This window comes from Podarcis gaigeae (assembly GCF_964106915.1).
Source record: "Podarcis gaigeae genome assembly, chromosome: 16".
NCBI classification, from domain to species: Eukaryota; Metazoa; Chordata; class Lepidosauria; order Squamata; family Lacertidae; genus Podarcis; species Podarcis gaigeae.
The window spans coordinates 41,770,828-41,793,391 of NC_139693.1; the positions used below are offsets into that span (position 1 = coordinate 41,770,828).

General features: G+C 50.9%; 1 protein-coding gene and 1 long non-coding RNA gene across 2 annotated transcripts in view; both read right to left on the reverse strand.

The window, feature by feature from the left end:
- Nucleotides 1-7,233, reverse strand: part of MN1 (MN1 proto-oncogene, transcriptional regulator) — a 39,769-nt gene extending 32,536 nt beyond the window's left edge. The window contains exon 1 of the mRNA XM_083717847.1: nt 3,544-7,233. Coding sequence (XP_083573973.1) covers nt 3,544-6,889 — 3,346 coding nt within the window. The 5' untranslated portion in view covers nt 6,890-7,233. The remainder of the gene's footprint in view (nt 1-3,543) is intronic.
- LOC310834396 overlaps nt 1-22,564 on the reverse strand; it is a 495,679-nt gene that overhangs the window by 314,374 nt on the left and 158,741 nt on the right. The window lies entirely within an intron of this gene.

A 22,564-nucleotide genomic window follows, 5' to 3' on the forward strand; every position in this document is an offset into this window, starting at 1 on the left:
CTGGTATTTTTATACTAAAAGATAAATTCCATTTAGAAATAAAATGTGTACACCGCCATACATATAAATGGTACAAAGGTCTCATTCTGCTCTACGATACTTTCTAAATGTGAGTAGTAGGAGCAAAATATACAGAATTCTCCCTGCTGTCACATGGGAAACAGACCAGAGACTGTAACCCAGAATACCTCCTCACTCCATTCATCTCAGAAACACTCCCATTGAGTTTTGTGGAACTGTTCCAGAGCAAAGGACAGATAGATAAACTGATACTGCCTTTCCAAGTTTGTTTTAACTGTAAATGGCCCTATCAGATGTTTGCTATTGAAATGTCATCCTTTGCTGCTAGGAGTCACTATGGAAGATTCTAGTCCAGTCTTTTAAAAAAGGTATGGGTTTTGCTTATTTTGGCTTCCTAGAGTTTTAAACCTGTATGAGATCTGTATTAAATTTCTGACATACACAAATTCAACAAGGTTATTCATAAATACAGACCCATGTGTTATATCTACACAAACTATTTTTTAAAATAATAATAATAATAATAATTTATTTATACCGCGCCCATGAGGCTGAGTTTCCCCAGCCACTCTGGGCGGCTCCCAACCAAGTGTTAAATATAGTACAGCGTTAAATATTAAAAACTTCCCTGAACAGGGCTGCCTTCAAATATATAACATTATTTATATTTATTAAGCACCTTACTCACAAAACTGACCCAAAACTACTTACATAAAGAGCATAAACATTAAAGCCAATTATAACAAAACCAATAGAAACCTAAAAACACATCTATACAAATAAAATAAACAAAAATGAGATATGGTAGTTGATTTCAACAGTGCATTTCTCCAGTAAGAAAAGGTCTTCACAGATTGTTAACTGCTATAATTAGAATAGCTATGGGATATATGACACGCACACACAGAGAGAGAGAGAGGGGTGGGGATGAATTCTTACACTGCAGTCAATGTTAAACTGCAGCTAAGCTTGGAAAAAAGGAAGATGCTTATGTCTGAAGTTCTTAATGACCAAGTGTTTCCAAGAAATCCTCAGAAACAAGGCACAGCCTAACTTCCAAAGTCCAGTAGCTTCCAATCCCATTATTCTTCACTCACAAACTCACAGAATAGCAGCACTGCACTGCATGAACAGTTCAAAATAAATGTTTAGCTTTGTTTCATTTTATGTACCATTTTTTTAAAAAATGATGCAGCAGCAAAGTGTGAATAGGCTCTGTTTTAAAGGTCCTGGTTGACTTCTAATATATATTTGTCCTCTCGGAAGTAATAAGAAATAGAAACCTACATGCTCTGGATAAAGCAGAGTGACTGCCTTGGAATCCTTTCCCTGATTTTCTGCTTTATTTTGCTTTTGAAAATGTTTTTGTGGGTCTTTTCTTTGGACCAAAATAAATATATTATATTTGGTAGATATTTTTTTAAAAAAAGATGTAAAGACTGCCCCTTTTCCTCCTGTAGATGGTTCATTTGTTCAGCTGCATAAATCCTGAAATATTTGGTAACCTTTGGCAAGAACACCTACTGTAATTCTCTACATACCTCTGTTAGCCTTCTTAAGGACAAATTTTCAGAAATTGGCTACGTTTTTCTACTCATACCATTGGCAAAGTTAGATCAGTATCTTACGTTTAACTTTACACCCAGTAATACAATGGTAGCTTTCTGCTCAGAAAGCTGGTAGATTAAGTGACAGTGCCTTTTTTTAGCATGGTATGAACAATAAGGGCTGCTGCCTTTAAAGTTGTCATAAATCACATAACAATGGCAGGAATCATTGGAAATGAAAATCATGCAAATATCAGGCTTAAACCCGCCTAACTCTTTTGCTTAATTGTGGCCAATGTGTGACCTCAAAACATCACTGATATGAAGCAAAGCAGAGCTCAGAAGTTTTTCACCTGTGTGTTTCTTAGAAACAAATTAAGATGGTCAAGTTATTTCTCTCCTTTCCAATCCGATTGTACTTATAGGGAACAAGTGTGTGCATGTCTGCACTTAGGTGTGCGTCTGGCAAGGTAGAGGTGACGGGAGCTGTGATTTGTGCTAACTAGCTATTGATCCAGTCAGATCTAGATGTTGTGTACAAGAAACAATAAAAGAAGGAGCCAGGAGAAGGATGCTGTGTGAAACTCCATTTAAAAATGGAAAAGGCAGCCCCCCAAACAAACCAATTTATGTCCTTGCCTGGATGAAGCCTGAAGAATGCTGATGGGCTTCCCGGCATCTGCCGCGCATGCTAAGCACTCTCTGCCTCAGAAAAAGAAGCTCCCTGCACTGGCATTGACAGGGAACAAAGAGACAAACAGCAAAGGCAGCATTCAGATTCCACAAAGCCAAAGACACGAAAACCAGTGGAGCAGGGAGTTTCTCAAACAGCCTCCTAGAAACCTTTCCACATACCCTAAAAGCACAAGGCTCAAAACAAAGCAAAACAAAAACTTTTTCTGAGCAGATGCTGGAAAAACAACCACAAAAAAGGAAGACCGATGGCTAGTATTCCCCCATAGTCAGCTCCTCATCATGTTCCACAGGGATGCTACCCATCTACTGAATTCCACATACTAATGAGCGAATGAAGAAGTGATTGGTCACAGTTCACCAGGTCCTGCTGCCGCCCTGCCTTTCCACTCACTAACCTAGAGTTCCACCAAATGAAGAAGAGCATTGTAACTGGCTAGCTTTAGCCCTCAACACATTTTAAGTCTGACCTAAAAATGAAAAACTAAGCAATGTCTGCTCCTCTAACTTTTTTATTTATTACTATATTTAATTACTTCAATGCAACACCTGAATTGGAATAAATCAAATGCACCTTAGGAACAAGAAGAAAACCAGAGATTCCTAAGATGAATGAAGAAATTTAACCAGGCACACAGTTCCTTTCCTCTCTTACTTAAATGCTACCGAAGTGCATTTGTGTATGCAATGCACTGCGCTTATTTGAAAGAGTCAGGAAAATATGCTGGAAGAGCCTGCTCTATGTGATGTCGCCATGAGTACCTTTTGACAATTCTGCAGGGGCGGAGGGAGCAAAACCCCAGCACAGCAAAGGGCACATGTGGGACACCTCAAAGGGATCATTCACACATGAGCCTCCAAGAAGCTGGCTTTTCCTAAAGCAGCTATCCTGGCAAGAACATACATCCCATGGTTGGAAACTTACCCTGCACATCACACAGGCTGTGCGGCAGAGACAAAAATACTAGCTCGGCCTTCTGCCGCTCCTCCCCCATTTCTCAAGCACAAGGAAAGGCATGGGGGGGGGGTCGGAGGGAACGGGGCCGACCTTAGTTGGCGCAGGTTTTTGCGGCTGATCCTCCCGCAGCCTGCTTCCTCCTCCACCTGCCCGGGACCCAGGACGGCCACGGCCGCCAAGAGCTGGAGTCCACTTCCCACCTGCCTTCGGGTTGTGCTGGCCTAGCCTTGCAAGGGGGTTCCTGCCGCCCCCTTTCTGCACAGCATCTGCCTGGAAGGGGCGCCCCAGAAGCCCCCCACCCACCCACCTCCGCGCGCCCCGTACCTTCTTTGCTGGGGTTGGGCGGCTTGGCCTTCTCCCAGGGCGCCAGGGCCTTGTCGTCGTCGTCCTGCCCCTCCAGGAGGGCCTTGTCGCCGGGCAGGTACCAGGCGGCCGAGTGCTCGGCCATCAGCGAGTCCAGGTCGATGGTGCTCATGGCGCCCTTGCCGCTCTCGACGGCGGCGCTGGCGGCGGCGCAGCAGCTGCTCAGCTCGGCGCTGTCGCCGCTCTGGCTGCCGCCGCCCGCGGCTCCGGCGGGGCCGTCGGGGGGCTTCTTGGCGCTCTTGAGGCCCAGCGGCTGGTCCTCGGAGATGCTGAACTGTTGCCGCTGCAGCTGGATCTGCGCCTGCAGGATCTCCAGCGGGTGGATCTCGTCCTGCACCGGGGCGCCGGCGGGGGGGCCGCCGCCGTAGCTGTCGGGGCTGGAGGTAGAGTTGCTGCCTGCGCCGGCGTGGAGGCTGAGCTGGGCCAGGGAGGCCTTCTGTCCGTTCAGTAGTGTGTGGTCCCCCGGACGGGGCTGCACCGGGCTGCGCCCCGCCGGACAGCCCTTGGCCAGCTGGTTGTCGGAACTCGACGACACCTCGTCCTTGTTGCCGGCCTCGTCGGGGAAGTCGCCTGCGCCGCGGGGCGAGCAGGAGTCCGCCTTCTCCAGGGAGGGCAGCAGCTCGGGCTGCTCGGAAAGAGGCGGCGGAGGAGGAGGCAAGAGGAGGTCGCCGCCGCCGCCGCCTCCCTTGGCCCAAGCCGACGGGGGCGAGCTCAGCGCCTTGTGGGGCTCGTGGAGATGCGGAGTGCCGCCCCCTCTTTCTGCCCCCTGCCCGGGACTCCCGCCTTCCACCCCGGCCGTGGGGCCGTACTTGTCAAAGAAGCTGCTGCCGCCGCCCCCTCCGGCGGCCGGGCTGACGTGCCCGCTGTCCCGTTTCCTGCGCCCCCGACCGCGCCCGCCTCCTGCCTTGGCGTCGGGGCCCGGGCCGGGCGAGTAATTGGGGGACAGGCCGCTCTCGCCCGGGGCCGGCGCGGGCGGCTGAGGTCCGCCGCTGCCCGGCTCGGGAGGCTCGGCCGGGCCGAGCTTGCTCCGCTTGGGCCCTTCGCTCCCCGCCCCGACGCCTCCGCTCCCCGCGGCCGGAGCGCCCTTCTTGCCGAAGGTGACGTTGAGGTTGGGCGCGCCCAGGCTGGCGATCATGTTCTGGCACGCCGTCGAGAGGGCCGCCAGGCAGCTCTGCCCGAAGAGGCCGCTGCTCTCCTTGGGGCCCGGGGCCCCGCCGCCGCCGCCGGGAGGCCCCGCCACCCCGCCCGCCACGGTCCCTTTCGAGAAGGAGCCGAGAGACAGCGCGCCCAGCTTGCTGCTGGACTGCGGCGGCCGGGGCGGCGGCGGCCCAGAGGGCTGGAAGTCCGTCGGGGGCCCGTAGGAGGCGGGCGAGGCGCTGTGCGGGGTGGCCTGGCGGCTGGAGGCGCCGAAGGGGAAGCCCTGCTGGGCCGCGAAGTCCGGCGGGCCCGGCCTGCTGCGCTCCGAGGGCGGGCTCAGGCCGAACTGGCCGTGCAGGCTGCCCGGCGAGGGCACGTGTCCTTCGCCCCCCGACGGAATCCGCAGCGGCGGCGGCTCCTGCAAGCCCGGCATGCCGCCCACGCCTGGCCGGAAGAGCAAGTCCCCTCCGCCGGGCGCAGCCGAGGGAGCATGCGGCGCCGGGAACCAGGCGCCCTCCTGCGCCTCGAAGGCGGGCTCGCCGTGGTGGTGGCCCGCGTGGTGGTGGTGGTGGCCCGCGTGGTGGTGGCTCAGCGGCTGCAGGCTGGGCTGGCGGAGGCGCTGCTGCTGCTGCTGCTGCTGCTGTTGGCTGCGAGAGGCCGCCATCTGCTTGATCATCAGGGCGGCGTTCTGGCGCTGCTGCTGCTGCTGCTGCTGGAGAGCCGCCTGGTGGTCGGCGCCCGGCGGCGGGAAGCTCTCGGGCCCCGGCGGCGTGAAGTCTCCCGGCAGACCCGGGTAGGCGGCCGAGGGCGAGAGGTGGCTGTCCAGGCTGGCGCTGTGCATGCCCGCGCCGCTGCTGCCGCCGCTCCAGGAGTCGAAGCGGGGCCGCTTGGCCACGTTCATGTAGGGGGGGGCGTCGAAGTGTTGCAGCCGCTGGCTGGGAGGCTGCTGAGCCGGCGGGTGGTGGTGAACGCTGAAGACCGGCTCGCCCGGCCCGTACGGATGCTGCAGGCTCCTGTTCTCCAGCCGGTGGATGGGGTACTCGAACTGCGCGTGCTGGCCTTGCAGGAGGGGGCCGCCGTCCTGAAGGCCGGGGTTGGCCGCGTTGCCCTCGGGGCACGGCTGCTGCCGGGGCAGCGCTGGCGGGCACGAGTTCTGTCTGGCCAGCAGGACCCCCGGCGGCGGGGGCTGCTGCATTAAAGGGTGCCTGCCTGCGCCCAGGCTCGGCTCCAGGCCCACCGACATCTTGCGAGCGCCCCCAAATCTCTCGAAAAACACGCCGCCCCCGTGCTGCTGCTGCTGGGGGTGCACCTTGCCGAGGCCGCCGGGCCCTCGGGGCAAGGCCGAGGAGGGCCCGGGGAAGTTCCCCCCGCCTGGCGGCACTTGCTGCCTGCTGGCCCCGTAGTGGGGCAGCTGCCCGTCGGCCTCCGACGGCGAGAAGACGGGCAGGTCGAAATGACTCTCGCCGCTCGGGTAACTGTACTCCAGGGACTCCACGGCGGCCGCTGCTTGGCTGGGGAGGCGCCTCTGCGAGTCGAGGCCGTGCGGCTCCGAGGTGGCGGCTCCTGGCAGGCCGTGGAAGGAGGCCGCGCGGTTGGGCGACTGATCCAGCGGCAGGCAGGGCGCTGGCACGCCGGGGTTGTGGTGCTGCTGCTGCGGCTGGAAGTCCTGGAGGGGCCCTGCCCTCTGCTGCCCGAAGCCGTCCGCGCCTGCCTGGCCCTCCGCCAGATGCTGCTCGTAGCCGTCGGCAGCGAAGCTTTGCTGGCCGCCTGGGTAGCTGAGGAGCCGGCCGCCGTGAAGGCAGGAGGCGCTGGGCTCGGCCCCGAAGCCGCCGCTTCCGAAGTGCGGCGGCGGCGGCTGCTGGTGGGCGCCGTGCGAAGGCTGCTGGCCGCCGAAGAAGCCGTGCACCGGCTGGGCCTGCTGCAGGTCCGCGTGGCCCCCGCGGGAGGCGTGGAAGCCGTACGCCTCCCCGGGCAAGTTCAAGTTCATGGCCAGCATGGCCGAGGCGGGCTCGCTCAGGGCGCCCAGGGTCCCCGCCTCGCCTCCGGGGGTCCCGCCGTGGAAGGGGGGCGGCTTGAAGTGCGAGCCCATGCCCGGCCCGAAGCCCCCGCCGCCGCCGCGCTCGCCGCTCCGCCCGCTGCCCTGCGGCTCGAACTGCTCCAGCCCGAACATCCCGCCGCCGCCGCTGCTGCCTCGGTCCCTGGCCGGCCGGGTCGGTCCGTCACTGGGGGGCCATGACGGGCGGGCGGCCAGCCAGCCGGGGGCTGCTGCTGCTGCTGCTCCTGCAGCAGCGACGCGAGGAGGGAGGACGCCCCGCGCGCCCGGCTCACATCTTGCGGGAAAGTTGCTGCCCGGCGCCGGAGCTCACGGACTCGGCTGGCCGGGAGGCGCGCTCCGCCTCATGGCCCGCGGGAGGCTGAGCCGGGCGGGCTGGTCGTCCTCGTCGCGTTGCCGCTGCCAGGCGCTCGCTCGCCCGCCCGCCCGCCCGCCTGCCTGCCTCTTTTGCGCTCGCTCGCTCGCTCGCTCGCTCTCCGCCCGCGCCCAAGAAACAGCAACAAGTTTTGCATTTCAGCAGCCGCGTCCAGCCATCCGGGCTGCGCCAATGAGCGCGCGGCGGGGCGGGGCTCCTCCCTAAGGTGGCTCTCCCGGCCGCGCGCTCGCACGGCGTCGCCCCCCCGCCAAAGGGAGCTGCCGGCGGGCTGGGCGGCCGGGCTGCGCCCCAGCGGCGCCTCCTTAAGAGAGCAATTGGTGGGCCGGCGGGGGGCGAAGGGGCCGGCAGCCCCGAATCAATCGGGTGTCCTTTAATAGCCGCGCGGCTCTTTCTGAAATCTTTATCCCCGTCGCCTGGGTGCGAGCGCGCCTGAACTCCGCCCGCCCGTCCCGCGCCGGAGCCCCGAGCAAGCAACTTCTTTACGCGCGCGCGGCCGGCTCCTTCGGGGCCACTCGGGGTCCCCGGGAAGAGGGGAGCAGCTCCCCGCCCTTCCAATGCGGCGCCGGCGCTTCCCCCGCCTCCCCCAGGAGATCTATAAATAAGCGGCCCCGAAGAAGTCTTTGTATATGGCAGGAGAGTTTTTAAAGGATTTTTCTGCAGGATCAGGATGCTGGGCTGTGATTAAATATTGATTTTGTGTAATTAGTTTTCATGTGAACTATCCTCCTTGCTGATGGCTTCGAGATTTCAGAACTAGAAAAGGAATGGAATTGGACAGGGAAATTATTACTTAGCGAGTGACGGGCGCTGGAGAGAGCGGCAGCAACGGGAGGGGCTCCTGCAGCAGCTCGCCGGTCGCCCACCGCCGGGCTCCGGGTCCCAGCCCACCCTGCCTGGCCGCCGAGCCCGCGCGCTCTCCGCTCCCCGCGCAAGCCGGCGGCGCGCCTCCGACGGGGCATCCGCAGCACCGCCTCCTCTCGCCAGCCCGAGGGCGCTCTGGCGAGCCCTGCCGAGGCTTTCTCCGCCCTCTGTACGCGCGCCTGCCCGTGTAAGTTAGGCGCTCTGCACACGCTCTCTTTCCAAAGCCGTAGCTTGGAAGCCAAGTCAGGGCCAAAGCTGGGAAATGGGCGTCAATGGAAGGCCCTCCCGGATCCTGGAACAGTAATAACCCACCTTCCACGGGCGCATCGCAAGTCAGTGCTCCCCTGCTGTGCCAGTGTAAGGAGACTGTCTTCTGCATCTCTTTCTGCCCCGTGCCACATAGAAGGAAGACAACATATTATTAAATCATTGGATGCCATTCTTTTAAATGAAATTTAAGTTAAAGAGCAAAATGTTTTGCGGAAAGGAAAACACTCAGAGAGAGAGACCACCTTTACATTTTCACGTGAGATACAATCCTGACGTGTGGTGGAGCAGTGACAGCCCAGCCTGATCATCAATCCTGTGAATGTGTATAAGTCTCTAGTTTATGCCCAGGCGTTGTTTGCCTTTTCTCGTTGTTTTTTTAATATCCCAACCCTAATCAGTTCAATCTGAAGTGACAGTGAAAGGAACCGATTTTTTTATTTATATATTTTTTTAAAAAATTGCTTTCACAACATTATAAACAAACAAACACATAAGACAAACAAACATAAATCATAGCCTTATTGAAAATTACACTTGTTCACATTGTTAAGTGACTTCCTCGCTTCCCCTTGGTTGAATTTCATTGCATGTCCTCATAACGGTTTTCCAAAAGGAACTGATTGACTCTTTATTTGCCTCTTCTTTTTGTTTTATTTGGTCAAACCATTCCTGGAAGTCATTGCTTCTCAAAAGACTGTGCCATCTCTCCATTTCAAATATCCTTCTGAGTAGTATCTCTTTCACCTTGACTGGGCCTTGAGGCTTGGGGATAATAATAATAATAATAATAATAATAATAATAATAATAATAATAATAATAATAATTATTATTATTATTATTATTATTTATTTGTACCCCGCCCATCTGGCTGGGCCTCCCCAGCCACTCTGGGCGGCTTCCATAGAAACAAAAAATACACTAAAATATCACAGATTAAAAACTTCCCTGAACAGGGCTGCCTTAAGATGTCTTCTTAATGTCAGGTAGTTATTTATCGCTTTGACATCTGATGGGAGGGCGTTCGACAGGGCGGGCGCCACTACCCAGAAGGCCCTCTGCCTGGTTCCCTGTAGCTTTGCTTCTCGCAATGAGGAAACCGCCAGAAGGCCCTCGGAGCTGGACCTCAGCATCCGGGCAGAATGATGGGGGTGGATACGTTCCTTCAGGTATACTGGGCCGAGGCCATTTAGGGCTTTAAAGGTCAACACCAGCACTTTGAATTGTGCTCGGAAACGTACTGGGAGCCAATGTAGGTCTTTCAAGACCAGTGTTATGTGGTCTTGGCGGCTGCCCCCAGTCACCAGTCTAGCTGCCGCATTCTGGATTAGTTGTAGTTTCCGAGTCACCTTCAAAGGTAGCCCCACGTAGAGCGCATTGCAGTAGTCCAAGCGGGAGATAACTAGAGCATGCACCACTCTGGCGAGACAGTCCGCAGGCAGATAGGGTCTCAGCCTGCGTACCAGGTGGAATTGGTAGACAGCTGCCCTGGATACAGAATTGACCTGCGCCTCCATGGACAGCTGTAAGTCCAGAATGCCTCCCAGGTTGTGCACCTGGTCCTTCGGGGCACAGTTACCCTATTCAGGACCAGGGAGTCCTCCACACCAGCCCGCCCCCTGTCCCCCAAAAACAATACTTCTGTCTTGTCAGGATTCAGCTTCAATCCATTAGCCGCCATCCATCCTCCAACCACCTCCAGGCACTCACACAGGACCTTCACCGCCTTCACTGGTTCTGATTTGAAAGAGAGGTAGAGCTGGGTATCATCCGCATACTGATGAACACCCAGCCCAAATCCCCTGATGATCTCTCCCAGCAGCTTCATATAGATGTTAAAAAGCATGGGGGAGAGGGCGGAACCCTTGGCACCCCACAAGTGAGAGCCCAGGGGTCTGAACACTCATCCCCCACCACCACTTTCTGAACATGGCCCAGGAGGAAGGAGCGAAACCACTGTATGACAGTGGCCCCAGCTCCCAGCCCCTCTAGACGGTCCAGAAGGATGTTATGGTTGATTGTATCAAAGGCCGCTGAGAGATCCAGCAGAACTAGGAAACAACTCTCACTTTTGTCCCTAGCTTGCCGGAGATCATCAGCCAGCGCGACCAAGGCAGTTTCAGTCTGTTCACCCAGCCTCCCAGTGGGCCGCCCGTGAAGCAGAAGCCAACAGCACTGTATCAGGAGACCGGATACATACCAAAGTAAATTGGGCACCCAGCTCTAGCCCAGGAGGAGACTCTCCAGGATGCCGTTCCTCACATACAGTAATACAGTTTCCTCTTCATCTACCACACCTTTAACATCTAGCACTGATTCCAGAGGTGGCTGCTGTAAATGTGAAGACAGCCATTTGTAACCTCAGCCCCCCACCCCCAAAAAAAACATTTCAGAAGACACTTGGATTTTATAGGAAGGTGAGATTAACATTTGTTCACTGCCCTACCAGATGAGTTCAATTGATTGCAGGGAGGAAGGGAAATGACCAAGAAGCATTCCAATAAAGATCTGTGTAAAGTTTTAAGAGGTGATAAGAGGTAGTCATGGGACGCAGGTGGCGCTGTGGGTTAAAGCCTCAGCGCCTAGGACTTGCCGATCGAAAGGTCGTCGGTTCGAATCCCTGCGGCGGGGTGCGCTCCCGCTGCTCGGTCCCAGTGCCTGCCAACCTAGCAGTTCGAAAGCACCTCCGGGTGCAAGTAGATAAATAGGGACCGCTTACCAGCGGGAAGGTAAACGGCGTTTCCGTGTGCGGCTCTGGCTCGCCAGAGCAGCGATGTCACGCTGGCCACGTGACCCGGAAGTGTCTCCGGACAGCGCTGGCCCCTGGCCTCTTGAGTGAGATGGGCGCACAACCCCAGAGTCTGGCAAGACTGGCCCCTACGGGCAGGGGTACCTTTACCTTTACCTAAGAGGTAGTCACCTCCAGAGACTGCGCAGCTGTCTTGCACTCCATACTAGTCACCAAGCCTGTTGGCGGAACAATGCAGTAGGGACACATTTGTATACCAGACAGCTCCCAAAGAAACATGCAGGAAACACCTTGGCTGAAATGTGTACCTGCTGCTTCTCTGTGTCGTCCTCCTCTCAGTGGTCCTCCCTCTTTCCTCTGTGCTGTCTCCTAGCACTTTTTTCATGCAAGCTAAAGCAGCACAATCCCTTTTCGCTTTCGCTACATAAAATGTGCTCCAAAGCTTTCCTCACTCAGGCTGTGGACACACACTACCCTAAAAAGCACATTCAAAGCACACAGACACACACACCGCCAAAAAAGAATTGTGCACACTGTCATTTGTAGGGATAGAATGCAGGGAACTGTAACTGTGAGGAGTAAGCTACAGTGCCTACAATTTCTGAGGCAGAGGTTTTCAGCCTTTCTGAGTCCATGGCTCCCTTGACCAACCTCATTCTTTCTGCTGCTCCCCTGTGGGAGCCACTTACCCTAGGGTTCCGTTACAGGAATTTCCCTCTACTGTCCCCACCCCATTCCACCCTTTTTGACGCGCGTATAAGTGGAAGTGCATGTGTCGATGGGATCCCAAGCAACACCACTGCTTTACAGGGCCGAGCTGACACACTCCACATGGCAGCCCCAGCCTGCCTTTCCCAAAATTAGTGTGCACATGGGTGGGGGGTGGAGAGAGCAAAACAAGATGAAGATCAGAAGCAGACATATTTTGTTACTGTGGGGAAGGAAAGCGAGACACACAGCACAAGACACACAGGCAGACGTGGTCCTTTCTTACAACATTCTCCCCGTGGGTGACCATTAAGGAGGAGGGGGATGCCTGCAGGGGGGAGGGATGTTGGGGGTAGAAGAGAAACTTTCAGGGTTATTTTTAAATCCCTCCTTATAGAGAACACACACACCCTCAAGCTAGTTTACTATTTTCTTGCATTTCTCAAGCCCTCTGTGTAAAACTGAGGAACTGTTAGTTACTGAAGCTGGGGAGGATTTTTGTTTGTGGGAGGGGGAGAAAAGATTTTAAGAAGATACAGTAAGCAGTTGTGCAAAAGGGTTTTCCCACTTTTCTTCCCAGTATTTTATTTCGAGAAGATAATGAGCTACAAGTTATAGATGCCAGCTCCCTTGAATGTTCCTCAGAGAGAGAGAGAGAGAATACAGGAAGATATGGACCGCAAGTTAATGAAAGGATGCCCCCCCCCCCCAGGGCTCTCCTGAACATTTTGAGGAACGATCATCCAGGTGCCACAGCACACTGGTTGAAAACCAGTGCTTTGAGGGGAAAGGTGTGCTTCCATTTGTGAGTTTCCATCATGCAACTGTGATCACCAATTGGTTTGCAGCTGTGTTTTGCTTTTGAGTCTCAAATAACATGGAAGACTAACTAGGCTCAGTCAGGTAGAAGGAGAACTCAGGAAAAGGGTATGTGTGTTAAACTGGGCTCTTGCGAGTTGTAATTTAAGCCCCCAGGTCACTAATAATAATAATAATAATTTATTATTTGTACCCCGCCCATCTGGCTGGGTTTCCCCAGCCACTCTGGGTGGCTTTCAACAAAGACTAAAAATACACTAAGATGTTACACATTAAAAACTTCCCTGAACAGGGCTGCCTTCAGATGTCTTCTGAATGTCAGGTAGTTGTTTATCTCTTTGACATTTGATGGGAGGGCATTCCACAGGGCGGATGCCACTACTGAGAAGGCCCTCTGCCTGGTTCCCTGTAGCTTTGCTTCTCACAATGAAGGAACCGCCAGAAGGCCCTCGGGCTGGACCTCAGTGGGCAGAATGATGGGGGTGGAGACGCACCTTCAGGTATACTGGGCTGAGGTCATTTAGGGCTTTAAAGGTCAACACCAGCACTTTGAATTGTGCTCAGAAACGTACTGGGAGCCAATGTAGGTCTTTCAAGACCGGTGTTATGTGGTCTCGGCGGCTGCCCCCAGTCACCAGTCTAGCTGCCGCATTCTGGATTAGTTGTAGTTTCCGGGTCACCTTCAAAGGTAGCCCCACGTAGAGGGCATTGCAGTAGTCCAAGTGGAAGATAACTAGAGCATGCACCACTCTGGCGAGACAGTCCGCGGGCAGGTAGGGTCTTAGCCTGCGTACCAGGTGGAGCTGGTAGACAGCTGCCCTGGATACAGAATTGACCTGCGCCTCCATGGACAGCTGTGAGTCCAAAATGACTCCCAGGCTGCACACCTGGTCCTTCAGGGGCACAGTGACCCTGTTCAGGACCAGGGAGTCCTCCACACCAGCCCGCCCCCTGTCCCCCAAAAACAGTACTTCTGTCTTGTCAGGATTCAGCTTCAATCCATTAGCTGCCATCCATCCTCCAACCACCTCCAGGCACTCACACAGGACCTTCACCACCTTCACTGGTTCTGATTTGAAAGAGAGGTAGAGCTGGGTATCATCCGCATACTGATGAACACCCAGCCCAAATCCCCTGATGATCTCTCCTAGCGGCTTCATATAGATGTTAAAAAGCATGGGGGAGAGGACGGAACCCTGAGGCACCCCACAAGTGAGGGCCCAGGGGTCTGAACACTCATCCCCCACCACCACATTCTGAACACGGCCCAGGAGGAAGGAGAGGAACCACTGTATGACAGTGGCCCCAGCTCCCAGCCCCTCTAGATGGTCCAGAAGGATGTTATGGTTGATTGCATCAAACACCACTGACAGATCCAGCAGAACTAGGAAACAGCTCTCACCTTTGTCCCTAGCCTGCCAGAGATCATCAACCAGCGCAACCAAGGCAGTTTCAGTCCCATGGTGAGGGCTGAATCCCAATTGGAAGGGATCCAAATGGTCTGCATCCTCCAGGCTTGCCTGGAGTTGTTCAGCAACCACCCACTCAATCACCTTGCCCAAGAATGGAAGATTTGAGACTGGGCGATAGTTGGCCATACTGGCCGGGTCTAAAAATGTTTTTTTAAGAAGCGGTTTAATGACCGCCTCTTTCAGCAGATCTGGGAATGTTCCCTCACAGAGGGAAGCATTCACCACCCCACGAAGCCCATCGCCCAGTCCTTCCCGGCTAGCTTTTATTAGCCAGGATGGGCAAGGATCAAGGAGACAGGTGGTTGGTTTCATGCGTCCAAAGCAGCCTGTCCACATCCTTGGAGGTAACAGATTGGAATTGATCCCACGCAATTTGACTAGACAGGGCTCTAGCACTCTCCCGCCCCGGCAATGCTCCCACGGTAGTGTCTACCTCCTTCCGAATATGAGCGACTTTATCTGCAAAAAACTTTGCAAAATCGTTGCAGGAAATCTTGGGGTCTTTACAAAGCCCCGGTGGTAAAGGTGGTTCCGTTAAATTGTGAACCACCTGAAAGAGTCTCCTGCTACTATTTTCTGCAGATGCAATAGAGGCGGTGAAGAAAAGTCTTCTTCACCGTCGCTATCGCCATTTGGTAGGTTTGACGTTGAGCTCTAACCCATGTCCAGTCTGATTCAGAAAGAGTTTTCTGCCACCGACACTCTAGCTGTCTCAGCGATTGTTTCCTCACCCTCAGCTCCAAAGAAAACTATGGGGCTGTCTGGGCTCCATGCAATCGGAGAGGGTGCTTCGGAGCCAGACAGTCGATAGCCCTGGTTAGCTCCGCATTCCAGCGGGCCACAAGGGAATCAGCTGAAAGGCCATCAACATGGGATAAAGAATCCCCTACCACTCTCTGGAAACCATTTGGATCCATTAAGTGGTGGGGGTGAACCATCCAAATTGGTCCCATCTCCCTGCAGAGGGGAAGGGTCGCGGAGAAGTCCAGTTGCACCAGGAGGAGTGGAGTTTAGATTTGATATCCCGCCTTTCACTCTCTTTAAGGAGTCTCAAAGCGGCTGACATTCTCCTTTCCCTTCCTCCCCCACAACAAACACTCTGTGAGGTGAGTGGGGCTGAGAGACTTCAAAGAAGTGTGACTGGCCCAAGGTCACCCAGCAGCTGCAGGTGAAGGAGCGGAGACACGAGCCCGGTTCCCCAGATTAGAAGACTACCGCTCTTAACCACTACACCACACTGGCTCTCCAGGAAGTGATCTGACCAACCTATGACAAAGGCATTCCGGGGTAGGAATGGACTGGTGTGGGGCTATGTAGACATTAGCAGTTTGAAAGACAGCAGGCTCGTTTTCCTCTGCTGCATTTCAAGTCACAGTTTCACATTGCTGTGCATGCTAAAGAGGGGTGGAGATGTCTTTACCCAATGCACATTGCCTGGCTTGTTTTTTCCCCAGCCCCAGAACTCCTATTCCACGGAGCCATCATCTGCACATATAAAGCGGCTGCCGCAGATGTAGGCACCTCAGCTTAACTGAGTCTTAAGTCTTCAAATCAGATGGAAAATGGTTTCAGGGAAAATGCATCAAACAGCAGTGTTTCTCAAGAAACTACAGGATGCAGATGGATTGTGGCTAACGTCATGTGTATTCAAGCTTTAAACAACAGTGGTGGGAGCACACTGGAGCTGGAGTAAGCAGTATGCAAGAAATGCATGTGCAAGTATCTTTTTATTAAAGTTAAAATTTAGAAACCTGAAAAATATTATTCTAAATATTTCTCCCCCTGCCCCCTTAAAATTTTAAAAGTGGTTAAATATCAAGGTCCCTAAGGGGAAAAATAACTAGACAGCCTGAACCCACCATTTATAATTCTCTTTTCACGTGCTTATGCCAGCTGAACTCCATCATGAAGTAGAATAATTCTGGCCATGATCCAGAGAGCTCCTTTAGTAAGAGCATGTAACCAGAAGAAACTTTGTCCTTTTTAAGTAAATGCCCCTCTTACACCATATGCCAAACTGCTGTTGAAGCTCTCCATGATCTACTGCAGCCCCTTACTCTTCCCAGATGTGCAGTTCTTGGCAGTTTCCACCATTCTGAATTTGTTTACATCTCTGTGTGGAGTCCTTTAAATTGTTTAATTTTGCTGTTTGCAGCTCAGTGCTCCAGTGCATCAAGGTTATACATGGAAGAAAGCAGCAATTTGAAAAACAAAAGCTGAGATAAATTACTATCTCTCCCTTTCAGCACCTGAAACATCACAAAATTGCATCCTGGAAGGGTGCAATTAATTGCATCACAGGACCAAACAGTCCTATACATGGAAAAATTGGCTGCTTCCCACAAGCCACTTAAACTGGCTTGGAGCTGCTGAAGTTGATGGGTTTGAAAACAATTTAAGTGCAACGTGGACACTTTAAAAGGCTTGTGGTTTGTAATGATTAGACCCTGTAACAGTTACGAGTCTGTTAATTAATTAAGGACCAGCATGTGAACCCAGAAATACGCAGCTATGACATGTGTCTCCCTAGTTTAAGACAAGATCACAAAAATGGAAGGAGTAGCTTAAGCACTCTCTCCTTGTGCTATTTTTCTATTTGTAGGATTGTTATGCAGGGGACCATTAAAAAGTGGCCTGTCTTGTTCCTTCTACGGGCATTGGTATCAGAGACCAATGTTGTCTGGAAGACTCACTTCTTTTTAAGTAATGGTTTAGGATGGTGGTATGAAGTCTGCAAAACTCAGGAGAACTGTTACTAGCACAAAAGTACTTAGGATAACATTTCCCAAGTGCTACACCAGTACAACATCTCTGCAATTGTTCTGTGCTGTCTGCCAGAAGAGCCCAGTGAAGTCAATAATTGTTATTCCTGTTTTCCAGATATGCAATGAAATCAGTGCTAGCAACTACAGGACTCTGAAAATCCAAGCAAGCTAATAAGTGCTTCCCACAGCTGTCTTCAAACTGGATGAATGGGCAAGAAAATAACCAATTAGATTTTCAGTTAGTGTAAAATTATTCAACCTCCCCCCACCCAACTTCACATATATACTGATGAGGCATGAACTGGTAGTGAGAAGACTAATCAGGAAGAAGATAACTTTAGTTCAGTTCAGTTTAGTTTAGTTTAGTTTAGTTTAGTTTAGTTTAGTTTAGTTTATATACTGTGGTACCTCTGGTTAATTTGTTCTGGAGGTCTGTTCTTAACCTGAATCTGTTCTTAACCTGAAGCACTACTTTAGCTAATGGGGCCTCCCACTGCTGCCGTGCTGCTGCCGCACAATTTCTGTTCTCATCCTGAAGCAAAATTCTTAACCTGAAGCACTATTTCTGGATTAGCGGTGTGTGTAACCTGAAGCGTCTGTAACCCGAGGTACCACTGTATACCCAGAGGTTTCAGGGCAGTTCACATAAAAGGATAACAGTAGATAAAATAAAAATAAAAGCAATAACCCAATAATATCCCCCCCCCAAAAAGAGCCACATTTTAAAAGGGTATGGGATGTTGATCAGGGTCAACCAAAGGCCTAGTTAAAAAGGAATATTTAGCTTGTGTGGATGGCTCAGTGACAATGTCAGCTCTCTCTCTGTGTAGTGCAATGAATGAAAAAGGCACCACAGAGGATTAGGAAATTGAAAGTATTAGGGATTAGGGATTGAAAGTATCTTTATATGCTTGGTAATCTATAATACAACCATACTGGCATATTGGGTACTCTCCTGATCGCCTCATTTCAAGATGGGAGCTAGAAAAGGTGCAGAAAAGAGCAACCAATTTTTCAAGGGACTGGGGCAACCTTTTTTATGAGTAACGGCTAAATTGTCTCAGCCTGAGGCTTTTTAGCTCAGAAACATGTCAACTACAGACCAGGCCTGACAAGAGACCTCTAATGTTAAGTGTTATAATGTTAAAGTGTGAAGAAAGTAGATCTATGGGTCCCCCGCCTCCTTTCCTCTTGGAAAACAGCAAAACTCAAGGTCTTCTAATGAAACCAAATGCCAGTAGACTAAGGGCAGACAAAACAATGAGCTTCTAAAGAAATCACATAACTATTTTATGGAATTGGTTGCAACAAGATGTGATGATGATCAATAGCTCAAATGGATATTAAAGATGCTTATAGTGCAATCCCATACATTTACATGGAAGTTAGGTTTAGTATATGCAATTTACTTACTCCCAGGTTGCAGTAAAGGGTTGCAGCTGGGAGGCAACGTAACAGGTATGTTAGTAGATACGTAACATCAACTGCTGTGGGCCATGATAACTAAACAAGCTTCCATGTTCAGAGGTAGTATACCTATGAATACCAATTGCTAGAGAGAGCCATTGTTTTCATGCTATGCTTGTGGCCTTCCTAAAAACCTCTGGTAACCTACCGTTAGAAACAGGGTGCTGGATTTGACCTCATTCCATACAGGCTGCTCTTATATAGATTTGTTCAAGGCCGTACAATAAATCCATGTTACTTGCCAAGCCTAACCCAAACTTGCTATTCACAGATCCAGAAATACTATTCAATATTATCCTGTCACTGGAAATAGCAACTGCTCCAACAAGAATGTTTCAGATCACAGTGCCAGGTTTGGAAATAAATTCCACTGCAATTCATGAGACTTGCACCTCACTTTGAGACCACCAGTGCCAGGACCATTCAGTGGCATCCAAACTGAAAATTCTCAAACTAAATTTATTAGTGCAGAAAAGAATACAACAGAGTTATTGCTGCCGTATCCAGGTGGAACTGGGAAGGGTGGGGGGCTTCTGACACGTGAGGTCCGGCTGCTGTTTCAAACATGCCAAGGCTGAGCCACATGACTGGATGTTATACAGGCACTGTACAAACAAAGGCCAGTTCAACTTGCTGAGAAAACTTGCTGCACAGCAAAATATATGTCCTTTAAAACAAAATGAATGCCCCAGACAGAAAACATCACCATCATACACAATTGGCAAGGAAATGCAAGAGCTTAGCTTAGTCCATAATTATTCAGCAAAGCGATTGAGAATGATACTCTCTCCCCTGCAGCAATCCACCTTGTGGGCTCATTACCACTGAGAATCTAACTAGAAATACTGACATGTAAACTGCACAAAACAAGCACGTACGCGGGAGAAACTTGAGCTCAGTCAGTCAGCAGCAAGAAAGACTCTTTTAAATTACTTCATCCAGCAAAAATGTATCTTACCTTTGCTTGCTATAAAGAAGCCATTTCAGTAAAATGCAAGTCAGAGCTGCATATATAGCCTTTGAGAAGCAAAGGTTCCACTCTAAAATTTGATTTGTGCTTCCTCCTGTCTGAAATGGGGGGCGGCGGCGGGGGGATTGATTAGTGTATTCCTGTGGCAAATAGAATTAGTTTCTGTCACTGAGCATGGAGCTTCAAAAAGGGCCTGTGTAAATTGACAATCTGAGTGCCCACCTATTGTCCATGTAATCCAGCACTGTTGTTCATTCCAACAGTCACCAGCAAGAAATTTCTAGGAAACTCATAAGCAGGGACTTGTGGTGGCTGCCCCCAGATTTTGATAGTTACAGGACTACTTCCTCTACACAGAGAATGAAATACTATTTGTAGCAATCATGCTTAAAAGCCAGAGGGTTGTTTCTCACACACTATAAAACAGCATGCATGAAACTGTAACAAGGAGCAGCCCTAATAAAGGTGAATGGGTGCACAGTTTAATGTATTTTTTAATTCTTCTGTATCAATGGCCATCTTAACATCTTGTAGCAATGAATTCCACAGGCTACTTCTGTACTGCATGAAAAAAGTATTCCATTTTGATTTGAACAAATTAAATTCATTGAGAGGTTCTAAATTCTAGTGTTTCTGACATACAGAGAGAAAATTATTTCAGACTGTTTGCAGTCTCCATATAATTAACAATTGTACAGATCTCAAACATAAAATGATTGGCCCATTTTTAAATGCACTGTGCAGAATTTTGGGGCTCAGCAGCTGATATCAATGGCAGAAGAAGTTAAAACATCTACTGTATTTTTTGCTCTATAAGACTCACTTTTTCCCTCCTAAAAAGCAAGGGGAAATGTGTGTGCGTCTTATGGAGCGAATGCAGGCTGCACAGCTATCCCAGAAGCCAGAACAGCAAGAGGGATTGCTGCTTTCACTGTGCAGCAATCCCTCTTGCTGTTCTGGCTTCTGAGATTCAGAATATTTTTTTCTTGTTTTCCTCCTCCAAAACTAGGTGCGTCTTATAGAGCGAAAAATATGGTAATTTTTTTAACAACATTTTACCACTAGATTGTAACAAAACATTTAAGTGTTGTTTTTTTAAGAAATATGAAAATTATCAGTAAAAATAGTTAAAAGCAAGGAATAAAAAACTATTAAAATTAGCAGTAAACTAAAAAGAAATTAAAATACATCAGCATTTTTGTGTCTGGATAGGCTTGTCTAAACAAAATGTTTCAAGAAGGCCCTAAAGAGAACACACCAAAGGCACCTACCAGGTGACAATAGGCACGGAGTGATAGTGCTGCCACACTAAAAGAATGATTCTACACATATTCACAGGGGGCTTCCATAATTTAGCTCACCTAGTGAGAGAATTGGCCCATTTACCTTTGTAGGAAAGCTGCTGAGGGAAAGGGCTTGCTTCTTCCCATAAAAGAGGGCTGGAGCATCACCAGCGTAGGCACAGGACACTTGGCCGAGTGTTGGCAGAGCAAGATGCAGAGTATCCAAGGCCAGCCGTAGTATTTTGGAGGGGTGGGGGGAACTCACAAGTGCCTCTCTCCCTTCCTAGCAGTAAAAATGCATGAAGGAACAGATCAAATCGTTAACAATCTGCTGCCCTTTCATAACACTCAAAATGAGCTGCCTAAGGCAGCTGCCTCCCTCTGCCTAACTGCAGGGCTGGCCCTGAAAACTTATGCAGAAGAAAATAGTAACCCAATGAGTGAGAGGACTTCTTTTGACACATTGACCTGAGAAGCCTTGAGAAACAAAAGTTCCACAAATATGCTTTCATAGAGGGCCTGTAAGGGCTGGGGGAAGATGGCGCAACGCTTCCTTCATTTTGTAATATACACCATAACAACAAAGGGAAATGAGAGAGATTTGGAGGAGCCCCTCCCCCCTCAGCCAGGATGGAGCCCTTCTTCCCCTTGCACAGCATCATTCTGGCAGAACTCCCCCTCCCACCAACCCCTGCAAGATTCAGCGTGCTGCAAAGGACAGCCAAAGGAGGGGCTGAGCAGACCCTCTCCCTGCACCCCTTCTCTTAGATCCCTCTCCAGGCCTTGGCCTTGGCCTGCTCTGGTGAACTGACTCCTGCCTTTAGGGCTCCATCTTCCCCCAGCCCCCCCCATTTAATCCCCCAAAGGGGGGGCTGGCTGCTCTTCCTGGGAGGGGGTGTTGCGATGGGCTCTCTCTCCCTCCGTTTCTTTTCCAACTCAGCCTTGCCAGCTCAGGGAATGACCAGCAATGCTCCTGCAGATGATCTCAATGACTGAGCTGGAGTGCAAGGGTTGAGGCGATTCCTCTGTTAATACTTAGCATTTCTAGAACATATTTTGCATATTTTTATTACAGCTGTCATCTAATTAAAAATAAACACTGTAATCCTAAAAAGTTAAGCCTATCCTAAACTGACTGATTTTGGGAACTCAGTGAATTCAATGGGATTACTTCTCAGTACACATATATGATCACATTGTTGAATCAATTATTTCATTAAATACAGGTTTGAAGGGGAAACAGCAACATACTTTGTTCTCAGGCAATGTCCCAGGAGACACCATGCTGGATAAGGGATTCCCTCTTGTAGCAGGAGAGCCTTGCAGCAGCTGGATTAGGCCAAAGGGGCTCATCTTGTCCAGCATCCTGTTTTCACAGATGCCCCATGGGAGGAAGCTCACTCGCAGGACCTGAGCACAACAGCCACCTTTTCTGTAGCACTAACCCCCCCACTTCAGCCCCCCAAATGGGAAGAATGCCATCTATGTGTTTTATAAGTAAGAAGGCTCTATTAAAAATGTTCCACCCAATTAGTCAGAAGCACCTTTTCCTCAAGCAAAAGGCTTTTCTAATCGGTTCAGTGTTGCAGCCTTGCTATCATCTTTAGTTTTCACTTAAGTGTTCAAATGCACCATCCCAGTGATCCATGTAATGCAGGCCAGGATGCTTCCCTAAGGGCACCCTGAGAAGGCTCCGTTTGAGCCACGGACATCCTGGCTCAGGAAGACTTTTTTATACAAGCATTTCAGTTCTTTTGAGATTAAAACTTCTTTATTCAGACGACTTGCCTTTTAATACAGAATACAGAAAAGAAAGCAAAAGGGTGATTTGTTGCACAAATGAGAATCCTGGCCAGCTTTGGCTTCTAGTGGCAACAGGAAATCTATCCGAGGAGCAACCAATGTGTCCTCAAATGAAGGGATGGGGACCCTGTGGGCTTTCAGATGCCATTGGATCCCACCAGCTCCAGCCAGTGTGGGCGACAGCCAGGGATGATGGGAACTGCAGTCCAACAATCTATAGGCACGACATGCTTCTTTTCCCTGACCTAATA